General features: G+C 52.8%; 1 protein-coding gene across 1 annotated transcript in view; it reads left to right on the top strand.

The window, feature by feature from the left end:
- Nucleotides 1–11904, top strand: part of BPIFB4 (BPI fold containing family B member 4) — a 51235-nt gene that overhangs the window by 20243 nt on the left and 19088 nt on the right. The window contains 9 exon segments of the mRNA XM_006144000.3: nucleotides 100–335; nucleotides 338–615; nucleotides 1482–1586; nucleotides 2320–2463; nucleotides 5317–5380; nucleotides 5769–5829; nucleotides 6911–7002; nucleotides 8447–8647; nucleotides 10358–10411. Of these exon segments, the coding sequence (XP_006144062.2) occupies nucleotides 100–335; nucleotides 338–615; nucleotides 1482–1586; nucleotides 2320–2463; nucleotides 5317–5380; nucleotides 5769–5829; nucleotides 6911–7002; nucleotides 8447–8647; nucleotides 10358–10411 (1235 nt within the window).

Genomic DNA, 11904 nt, shown 5'->3' on the forward strand with positions numbered 1-11904 from the left:
GTGGCAGTGGTGGGGGGCTGCTGGGTGGCAGTGGTGGTGGTCTTTTGGGAGGTGGCCGACACCGCTATGATGACTACAGAAGCGTTGAATTTCCCCGAGGTGTTGGTGGCGTTCCCTACAATGACTTCCATGTCCGAGAGCCACCCCCCAAATACACCAACGGCAAACAGCTTGGCGGGAACTACCATTACGGTCACATTGAGACCAACGAGAACACTGCTCAGCTGGGGGGCAAGTACCGATACGGCGAGATCCTTGAGTCCGATGGCAGTATCAGGGACCTCCGCAATGGCGACTACCGCAGTGGAGAGAATGCATATGGCAGGGGCAGGGGGCGCGGTACCGATCAGCTGAAGGCACGGCCACAGTGGGCAGGCTTCACCGGCGAGAGCTGCGGCCCGGAGAAATCCCGCCTGGTGTGGCCACTGGGGCACTGGGCCCAGGTGGTTTGCTGGGCACTGGGGGCATGCTGGCAGCTGATGGCATCCTGGCAGGCCAAGGTGGCCTTCTCGGTGGAGGTGGTCTCCTTGGTGACGGAGGACTTCTCGGAGGAGGGGGTGTCCTGGGCGTACTCGGCGAGGGTGGCATCCTCAGCACCGTGCAAGGCATCACAGGGTAAGGAGGGGCCAGGCTCTCTTCACATCCCCCTACACACACACACACACACACACACACACACACACACACAGTAAACCTGCAAATAGAGGTGATCCCCCCTCACAGCTGAGGCTGGGGGTGGGAGGATGGTCTTCAGAGTCATGCACACTTCAGAGTTTGGCCTTAGGGTTGGGCATCTTGAGACCCCCGGGTCACCATGAAACAGTCCTGAGTGTGGGACCTGTCTCACTTTTTATGTATGGAACATTCTTGGCATCTCCAACTCTCAGTTTCCTCACTGGTCACAGCTTAAGTGGGAAAGGCCCAAAGAGCTAAAATTACAATTTCAACTACGCCCAGCCTCCTCCATAGTTGCTATTTAATTCAGCAAAGACTTAGCGCCCCTACTCTGTGTGGGGTGCTGTGCTGGCTGTGGGAGAATGACCCAGTGCTTAGCCAAGAAAAGACACCCCTGTCCTCACAGAGCCTGCAGGCTGAGGGGGTCTAAAAACAATCTCGCAGTTACCACCATGGGAGGAAGAGCATGGAGGAATGCGAGCGTATAAAAGGGGAGGCTTCCTAGAGGAGGAGACCTTGAGCTGAAATCTGAAGGAGAGACAAGAGGAAACCAGGCAAAGAGGGGCAGGGATAGGCAGAGGGAATGGAATCTTGACATGGAAAAAAATGGAAGGAAATGTATGAAAAAGCAAACGCTGGGTCTCTGGACAGTGGGATCATGGGTCAGGACGTGTTTTGCCTTCAACGTCTGGGTTAAAGGGTTTTCCAAGTTCTGCCCCTGAGCTGCAGGAGGAATGGGTGGGGAGCAGAGGAGGGGTGTGAGGGAGGGCAGTGGCGGGGGCCTCTCATGCCCACCCTCCTCACAGGCTGCGCATCATGGAGCTGACCCTCCCGCGGGTGTCCGTGCGCCTCCTGCCGGGCGTGGGCGTGTATCTGAGCTTGTACACCCGCGTGGCTATCAACGGGAAGAGGTATGTGCCTGGGCCTTGGAGGGGCGTCCCTCCCCTCGTCCTCACCACCCTGTCTCCCCCAGCCTCCACATCTGTAGTGCGGGCTCGAGGCCCTAACGAGTTGCCTTCATGTGGCTTTCACGTTGGGCTTGGGTCAGCTCATGGCTCTGGGCACATGAAGGCAGCCTGCTCGGTAGCTAGGGTCTGGGCAGCCTCGGTCGGAATCCTGACTCTCTTACAAGCTGCATGACCATGGGCCAGTCGCCTCATGTCACTAAGCCTCTGTGTCTAGTGACACTGGGGCAATGGGACAGCAAGAGCACCTCTTTTCCATGGGGCCATGACCTAAGAGCCGGCAAGTAGTGAAGCGTCTCCCTGAAGTGCCAGCCACATAGTGGGTGCTTTGAGAACCTCAGAGGGTGGACTTCCGTACCCATTTGTCCCCACGGGATGAGGTCTTGTCTATAAAGCTACGTCATGGGTGGTCACCTAGGAAACCAGAATTTATACTAACCCCGGTTTCCCAGCTTCTGAAGCCCCCATAAGATGAAGAGGGCAGCGGTTTTGGGGTGGGGGAAGCCACTGGTTGGGGACCCTGAGAGTTGAATGGGGGAGTTAATGGATGGCAGGGGCCGCCAGGGTGGAGTCTGAGGTGGGAGGTGTGGGAGGCCTGAGTAAGGGTGAGGCCTGAGTAAGGGTACGCCCTGGGGGCTGGAGCGTGACCCGCTGGCCCCTGGCCCCTGGTCCCCTCCAGTCTCATCGGCTTCCTGGACATCGCAGTGGAGGTGAACATCACTGCCAAGGTGCGGCTGACCATGGATCGCACAGGCTACCCGCGGCTGGTCATCGAGCGCTGTGACACGCTCCTGGGGGGCATCAAGGTCAAGCTGCTGCGAGGGTGAGGACCAGCCACCAGTGGCATGCCTGGGGGTGCGGGGGGCCTGTCTCTCCTATAACCTGCATGACTGTGGTCTGGTCTCCTGGACGCTGCATGAACCCTGCAAACTCGTGCCGAGCCATTCCCGCTCGCAGCTCCGGCCCGGGGCGGGTTCGGGCTTGATGGGAATGCAGGGGCCATGCCTTCAGACCCAGGGCGTGGGCTCCAGCCAGTCTGGAGACAGCTGACAAGCATCTCCAGCTCGGAGGAGGCCTTGGCATCCGGCCAGGAGCATCCCAGGGGGGCAAGGCTCAGTTCCAGTCTCCCTTACAGTGTGACTTTGGGTAGCCCTACTGCCCTCTCGGAGCTCCAGGATCTTCAACTGTGAAATGGGGCGATACTCTTTCCTTGGGGAATGAAACAATGAATATGAAACCATGCCGAACTGGGCCCATGTTACGAGGTCACGAGCCTATGTCTACCAGGGCTGTGCGTTCATTGGTGCCTGACACCCTGGGGAGATTCCCCAGTTGGATCTGTTAGATGTGACCCTGCCCGGGGGTGGGTGGGTTGGTCCTATTACATTCTCCTCACAAAGTGGCCAGCTCCCCACCCACTGTCCAGAGGGGTTTCATGTGTCCATGCGTGAGCCGGCCCGCTGGCCCCAGGAGGCGGTCTGGGATGACAACGCCCTTGGGGCAGCTCAGAGCCGAGTCCCTTTCTTGGCTCCCTGGTCTTGGTTGTGGGGGCTCCTTTGGAGTCTCTTTTACTTCTGGTCCCCACTCTCTCTCCTTGTCTTATCTCCTGGCCCCATCCCTCACATAAGGTTCCCCAAATCCTTACCCACCTAGACTTTAGGAGCAAACTCACTGAGCAGCCTGAACCCAGAGCTTTGACTCTGTGGGCTTCTCTGCATCCTTGTCTCTGCCCGAGGGTAGATGGAGGCAGAAACAAGCCAGTTCTGGGGTCCGGGTGAGGAGAGGTGGGAGAGGGAAACACAGAGACTCCTCACCGATATCTAAAATGCACGTTTTCACTAGGAAATACATGTAGCAATACATGGTTCAAAAATACAAAATGACAAAAAGGCAGAGAGCAAAGGTTCTCCTACCTCCCCTCTGCCCCCCTGCAGCAGGCTCACTATAGTGATTTATTTCTTAATCCTCCTGCCAATTTCCTTGTACAATGAAGCAGATAGGAATGTGGATTCTCACATGAGCATATACTATAAACATAGTTTAGTACTTTGCTTTTTAAAAAAATAATCATTTATTTTAATTATTTACTTACTATTATTATTATTTTAATTTGACCAGAGAAAGATAGAGAGAGACAGAGAAGGGAAGTGAGAAAGCAAACCACCAGGTCCAGGACTTGAACCATGGTTGACCGTGTGGGAGTCCAGTGCCTTAACCATCACGCCACCTACTGGTCCTATACTTTACTTTTTAAATGTACTCTACTGGGAGATTGTTCTGTTTCCAAACAAGAGCTTCCTTGTTGTTGAACTTTTCATGACTGTGTACTATTCTGTTATCTGGATGCACTATCATTTGTTTGTTCAGTCCCCCATTGTTGGACACTTCAATTCATCTTCTGTAATGACAAATAACACGACAGCGAATAATGGTTTACATGTCATTGCACACATGGGCCAATATACCTGTTGGGTGATTTCCCAGGAGGGAACTAGAAAGCTTGTCCTGAGTATGTACAGAGTGACTTCAGACTGTTTTCCTACGCCTAGGTGTGTGCTTTCCCAAGGGCCAGGGTAAACTCTCTGAGGGGGAATCCACTTTAAAAAAAAGACTGAAACGCACCGTTAGCTTCGGGAGAAATATGCTAGAGCTTCCTCTCACAGAATTCTCCACTTTGTCAAATTGGCAAGCATTGCACAGTGAGCTTCAACCTCGGGGTTGGGGGAGATAAGGGCAGTGGCTAGGGTGCTTTTTCCCCCTCTTTTTGGTCTCCTTTATTTATGGTAGAGCATGAGTAGGCGAGAGAGAGAGAGAGACAGAGAGAGAGAGAGAGGAGCAGGAGAGGTTTATCTGGTAACACCCCGATCCTCTTCCTCCAGTCTCTAGCTCTTCAAATCCTGGGCATGTGAGTGCATGCCTGGCACCTTTCAGGTTGACCAGACTCAGGATTCGAACCACAGACTCCATGTGGGGTCCAGCTCCTCTTGAGCAGCACGTCACTGCTGCATGGTGGCCCTGGCCACACCTCTATATGTTGGGGTAGTAACATTTCCTTTAGTTCCTCAACTCTGCAAGATGCCTGGAAATGGAGTCTTGGATTCCAGGTCTGTCCTCTAGATCTTGTCTATTTTTCTCCGTAAGTAACTGGTTAGGAGGAGATCACAAGCTGGGTGGTACATGAGAACTTTCTCTGGGTCACCTCTCAGGACCTCGATTTTCTCGTCTATGCAATGGATTACATCTCTCGATCTTTTAGCACCAACAATCCAGCCTTTCTCATAGACCATGCAAGCACGTTGCATTGGCTGATCGCTGTCCCTCCTTCCCTCCCACAAACATGCAATGAGCTTCACTCATTCCCCAGAAACTGAGTGAGGAGCTTGGATGCAGGAGGCAACGGCTGTTGTAGTTAAAAAAATCAGGAAGTAACCAGCCTGGGCCTGGCCCATTGTGAAGCTCGAGAAGCTTTTGTTTGTTGACAGAGTGAATGAAATAAAGACCAAATGATTTGCCCGAGCGGCCTACTCAAGGTGAAGGCACTCTGCCTTCCAGAACTATCTCCCAGCACTCAAGGTCCTCACTGTTCTGGGCCTAGGAGACGGGGTCCAGAGTGGACAGTCATGGTGAGCCTCCCCACGGCTGTAAGTCTCGTCCTCATCTTGTTCCTCTCTCCTAGGCTTCTCCCCAACCTCGTGGACAACCTGGTGAACCGAGTCCTGGCCAATGTCCTCCCTGACTTGGTAAGAACCTGTCCTGGGATGGGAAGCAGCAAGCCTAGGTTTTCCTGACCATGGGGCCTCAGTCCAGCCTCCATCCCAGGGGGCTTGCAGGTGACCCAGAAGGAGGAAGGAGCCAGGGGCCTGTGGCACGTTTCCAGGGGCCTTGGAAATGTGGAGGGGGAGAATTGTGAAGGGATTTGGAGGACGATCCTGGGAATCACACGGTCCTGGGTTTGACTCTCAGCTGGGTGGCACCAGGCAGCACCTCTCTGTCTCAGCTTTCGCCTAATTTCAATGGGAATGATGAGAGGGCCTTCCCCCGCGACTGTGGTGGGTGCTGTCCTTTACGAGTGTGCCTCCTCCCTGGCTCTGCGGTGTCACCAGAATGCCATGCCCTGTCTCCCCACAGCTTTGCCCCATCGTGGACGTGGTGCTGGGCCTGGTCAACGACCAGCTGGGTCTCGTGGACTGTGAGTCCCTCCTGCTTCACTCCATTTGGCTGACGTGGTCTAGCGCCTGCTCGGAGCCCCACGCTGGGAAAGCCTTGGGGACATTTCAGTAGCTGGGAGGAGGGTCTCGTGTGGCGGGGGTGACAGACCTGCCCTTGGGCCCTTGAAGTGTAGGATGGTGAAGGCCACCAGAGGCAGGCTACCTGATCTTTCCTCTTGTTCTCAAACACTCCTTAAGTCTCATGAGGACGAGGGATCTTGCCCTGGGAGTCAGGAAGCTGGGTTTGAGCCCAGCTCTGCCCACGCTGTGTGGGCTTGGGAAGACTCTTCCCAGTTTCCTTGTTGCTAAAGTGAAGGGACTGGCTTCACCTCGCAGAGGGACTGGAGAGCAGCTAGCAGGAGACACCACAGAGGCGAACGGTCCTCAGAGCCAGGCTCCAGCCCCACCTCTGACCCTGGATTTCTGAGTGAACATTCCTGAAAGACGCCCGCCCCGCGTGGTGTGCAGTTCTGCACTGCACAACCGCAGGTCCTCCTTGCACAGACTGCCATGCAATTGAGCGGCACAGGGCACGGCCACTGTCACCGCAATCATGCAGGGCAGCTGTCCCTGCTGACACTCCCATTTCTCTGGGACCCAGGCAGTAGGAGAACGGCTTTCCCAGAGAGGTAAAACTCTTTCCTTTGTGAGCGAAGAAGAGGAAGGAAGAACCCCGAAGGTGGGGTTGTGCATTGCGATTAGTCAGGGAGATGTCAGACCCAACTCAGCACCACGTTGTGGAACCTTAAAATTCTTTCAGGAGCACAGCCCTTCACAGTGTGCAATGCTCATCAACAACCAGGATCTCATTGCCTGCACAAAAGATGACGTTAAAGTCATCTTACAGAGGAGGAAATTGAGGTCCAGAGAGGTGCAGTGACTTGCTGGAGGTCACGCAGCAAGGAAGAGGCACAGCTGGAATTTGAACCCAGCACTTTTGCTCTTCCTTGGTGCCTGGACCTGGAGCCTGGGCCCCACCGCCACCCTCAGACACAGGGCACAAGGAAAGAAGGGGTCTGGGTGGGTGAGGTGACCTCCTTGTGACCCCACCTTTGCCTGCAGCTCTGGTCCCCTTGGGGATATTGGGAAGTGTCCAGTACACCTTCTCCAGCCTCCCGCTTGTGACTGGGGAATTCCTGGAGCTGGACCTCAACGTGAGTGCCTGGGCTTTGGGGCTAGGGGTGGTGGCCCTCATACCCAAAGGCAGGGGTGTCACTAAGGGCCCCCAGGGCTTTGCTGAGTGCCTGGGAGCCATGTTAGGAGACATGATCCCAGGCAGCCCTCCTCAAGTGCTGGCCATGGGCCAGGCCTGCTCCCAGAGCTCTCTGGGGCTGATGCAGCCCACCACACGGCAGCCACTGAGGGAGGCGCTCTTACCGGGAAAACTGAGGCACAGAGAGGTTAAACCACTGACCAGGTTCATGCAGAGCTGAGAAATGTGGACCTGGCATCTGACCTTCTGGCTGCTAGAGCCGCTGCTGTGGGCTTGGGCTTGCTGGAACTTTCCCAGGGGCACGGATATGGATGCCTCCCTACTGACTCCAGCAGATGCAGGGGTGCAGGTGTGCACATGCTCCTGTGTATACAGACACACCTATGCACATATGGTCGTGCTCACCTGACCGTATTCACAAACATGCAACCCTTCAGGAGATGCATGTTGGCCACCTGCTGTGTGCCAGCTCCAGGCTGGGTGCTGGGCTATTGGAGGGGACAGGCTGTAAGGAACTACTCAGTCAAATTAGAGATCTAGCACTGTGATAGAGGGGCCAAGGGTGGCAAAGTCTAAAGTAGTGATACACTCAGGGAGGCCAAGGAGGGCTTCCTGGAGGAGGCGACACTTATGCTGAGACAAGTTTGGTGAGTGGGATGTAACAAGAGAAGAGTGTGGGGTGGGAGTGGGGAATAGACTATGAGAAGGCCTCATGGTGGGGATGGTGAGAAAGTGGGAGAAAGCACAAGATGGCTGTTGGCAGAGGGAAGGTGAAGGGTGGAGTGGCTTGAGGTGATGGCAGAAAGGTCCCTGTGGCAGATCACACAGCTCTTTATAGGCTGAGGAGAGGAGACTGGTCTCTTTTTTTTTTGGAGAGGTTTTTGCTATAGGGCATGTGCACTCACCAGAAAGACAGAGAGAGACAGAAAGCAAGAAATCGCCTCCTAGGGGAGATGGCCATGCCACAATCCCTTCTCCTCCATCCTCCTCACGGGATCTTGGGCACTTATACACAGGTGCCTGGTGTGAGTTTAAGCCACCAGGTCCGAGACTTGAACCGTGGTTGACTACATAGGAGTCCAGCGACATAGCTATTACGCTAACTGCTGGTCCTGAGACTGGTCTTTAGAGAGCAAGCGATGCAGATGCATAGACATGCTCATTCATTAGCAGGGCTGAGGTCGGAGAGCATCCAGGTCCTTTCTATTGCAAACTGACAAGAATTCAAGGTCAAAATAAAAGAGTCAGTGGGTTTAATCATGGAAGACTGTCTGGAGGCAGATTTGGGGACTTGCTCCAGTCTTCAGCCTTCTTCTTCCCACCTTCTCCTCCCCCCCCCCCCCCACACACACACATACACATGACCCTTCTCTCTTCTTTCCCAGTCTCTGGTTGGGGAAGCTGGAGGAGAGCTCATCGACTATCCCCTGGGGCGGCCAGCGACGTCCAAGGCAAAGATGCCGGACTTGCCCCCCATGGGCGACAACACCAACTCCCAACTGGCCATCTCTGCCAACTTCTTGGGTTCAGTGCTGACCATGCTGCAGAAGCAGGGGGCGCTGGACATTGACATCACCAACGGCATGGTGAGTCTGGACCCATCCAGGGGCGAGGCGGGCTGGGTGGCCACAGCTGCTTGATGACCCTACCCCGTCCCCATAGCCTCAGGAAATCTGCCTTAGAGTGAGAACCGTTAGAGTCCACCCCTTGACTCACCTCCAGTTCATAGATGGGAATCAGTTATGCCAGTGCTTGCTGAGGGAGGACTCCAGGTGGTCCACAGATGGGGCCTTAGACAGCGTCAGATCACGTGACAGGAAAGTCACTCTCTATTCCATTCTGTTTGATTTTTATTTCAGTCCTTTTTAAAAAGCATAACATATTTTCACATATGCATACCTCAATAAATATTTAGAATAATTCATCTGGTGAATATTGATACATAAGTAATGAAAAGACGCATAAGAACTAAATATTACCCTCAGGTATGCTCCGGACTCATTTTCTCTTTAAGTTTTTCTTCGGAAAAATTTCAAGCCTTCGGTAAAGTTGCAAAATAGCACAATTAAAATCTGTATATGTTTTTACCTAGAGTCACCAGTTAATATTTTGCCACATTTGTTTCCTGTCCACCTACCCACCTGCTTACCTACCCATCCACTCGCCCACCACCCACCCCCTATTCATCCATCCATCCATCCATCCATCCATCCATCATCTGTCTATTCCTCCATCTATCCTTTCTGTGGTCGAGCAATTTGCATTTCTGGAGACATGACTTTTCACTCTATAACCCTCATTGTATGTCGCCTAAGAATAAGATGTTCTCTGAAAAACCACCCTTCCAATTGTGCCAATCTTGGGTTCCACTGAGAGCAGTCTTTCTTTAGTGCCAGTGTACAGTGAAGCCTCTCTTTTCAAGTGTCCTTTGTTAACTAAGGGGGGATAGAACTCATGCCCAAAGCCCTTCGCGGATAATGACGCCTGTGCAGAAGGCAGCGGCCTGGTTTCACTCGTATCACGTTGGTTTATCACACTGCCTCTCTCTGCCAGGTGGTGCTGCTCTCCAATTTTTGCTACTCGTTGTTTTAAGAAGTGTGTCTATTTAAAGAAGATGCGACATAAATAATAGGACAGGTAGTTCAAGATAAGGTGGAAGTCATGAGTTTTGTGGACGCTGGTTTATGCAAATGGACTCAGTGATGCTCGCTTGTTTTAATAGAGAGTTATATATTTACAGAAGAAAGACTTGGGCCTTGCTTCCTGCTCTCTGCCATGCCTGTCCAGAAGTGGTTGGTACAATCTATTTAACCATGAATCAGCCGTTGGTGGCTGCTGTTGGACAGGCAGGTCCTCCCAAGGGGAGTTTAAGAAGAGAAGATGCCCCTACTGGTTGTCTTAGTATGTAGAAGGTTTTTTTGTTTTTGTTTTTGTTTTCTTTTTTTCTTTTTTTTGGCTATAGGGTGCATGTGCTCACTTGGCCAGACAGAGAAAGAGAAAGAGAGAGAGAGAGAGAAAGTGAGAAGTCCCCCCTGCCCCCGTGCCTCCCATGGGGATAGTCAAGCCACAATCCCTTCTCCTCTTGGGATTTTGGACACACAACACACATATGCTGGTGGGTTTTTTAAGCTGCTGGGTTCAAGTGTCAAACCACTCAGTTGGCCATGTGGCCTCCAGCTGTCTTAACCACCATGCCACCAGCTGTCGCGCATGTAGGAGTTTAATCACTGTGTTAGCAACTCCTGTTTGTCCCTGTAGCCTCAAAGACTCACATGATCCTTCTTCTTGTGCTACAGTTTGAAGAGCTTCCTCCACTCACCACGTCCACACTGGGAGCCCTGATTCCCAAGGTACGTATGGAAGGGGGGCACGCCCCACTGTCTTCAGCCTCGCTCTCCAGCTGGCTGTCCTTGGAAGGGAAGGCGCTCAGCATACTGTGAGGGTGCTAGGGATGCAGTGATGAGGCATAGAAACCAGACTCTTCTGAGGATATGGGGACACACAGAGTTGGGGTGAAAAGATCCTGAATTCTAACTGGGGACCAGCCTGGACAGATCAAATCCTTACCTCACTACTCCCTCACTGTGTGACTTAGTGCAAGAGTCTTAACATTCTGAGCCTTAGTTTCCTCATCTGTCAAAACACGATGCTAGGGGCCAGCAGGTGGGGTGGAGGTTAAGGCATTGAATCCCACATAACTCATGAATGGTTTGAGTCCCAAACCCTGTGGCTTGAAAAACATACTGTGTGTGTGTGTGTGTGTGTGTGTGTGTGTGTGCCCACAATCCCTAGAGGAAAATGGAAGAGAAGGGATTGTGGTGTGGCCGTCCTGCCTGGGGGTGAGGGGGTTCTCGCTCTCTCTCCATCTCTCTTCAGCAAGCACACATGCCCAGCAGTAAGCAAACAAACAAACATGTAAGGATGCTAACACCTATTCCATAGGTTCAGGTTATTCTGGAAGGATCAGGAAATCCCTCCTGTAAAATGCCCATACAGGGTCAGGCACAGGCGTTGAGGGGGCGGAGTCAGGCCTTTGGAGCAGACAGATGTGCCTCAGAGTGTCTCAGTCACATGACCTGAGACAAACGGTTCATCTCTCTGAGCCTCAGTTTCTCTGGAAAATGCGGGCAACGGCACTCATCTCTCAGGGTGATTGTACCCCCAGGCAAAGGCAGGCATTTGATAAATGTTAACATTCATTATTCTTGTTAATAATTACAAATTCTCCGGGGCAGCAGGTGGCATAGTGGTTGAGGCTACTGAATTTCCACATGACCGACTGCAGTTCAAGTCCCAGACCCGGTGACTTGAAACTCAACGCTGGGTGTGTGTGTGTGGGCATGCCCAAAATCCCAAGAGGAGAATGGAAAAGAAGGGATTGTGGTGTGGCCATCCCCCCTGGGGGGGGTGATTTCTTGCTTTCTCTTTCTCCATCTCTCCCCTCTCCAGTGAGCACATGTGCCCTCTGGCAAAAATCTAAAAATAGCAAATCTTAAAGAAGGGGGGGGAGGGCATGTGCTCTTGTCCCATTAGTGGTCACCTGCAGGCTTTTCTAGTCCCAGTTCCACTCCCATCTCTCCCAGGTCAGTCACCTTGCCCGGCAGCAAAAAGCTCTGTGTGTGATAAATGCCCTGCAGTGCAAAGCTGTCTGTCCTCTGCAGCTGGCTCAGACATTTGCCGTCTCATATACCTGCCCTGCCTTGTTCTGGGTGGATTCAAAGGAGGCAGTGACTAGCTCCTCATGTGGTGGAGAGCTGAATGGCACAAGCACAATTTTCTTTTTTTGAGAGAGTTTTTTTTTTTTTTTCTTTTTTTTTCTTTTTTTTTTTGAGAGGCTCTTGCT

Source organism: Tupaia chinensis, unplaced genomic scaffold (genome assembly GCF_000334495.1).
Source record: "Tupaia chinensis unplaced genomic scaffold, TupChi_1.0 Scaffold000115_1, whole genome shotgun sequence".
NCBI lineage: Eukaryota > Metazoa > Chordata > Mammalia > Scandentia > Tupaiidae > Tupaia > Tupaia belangeri.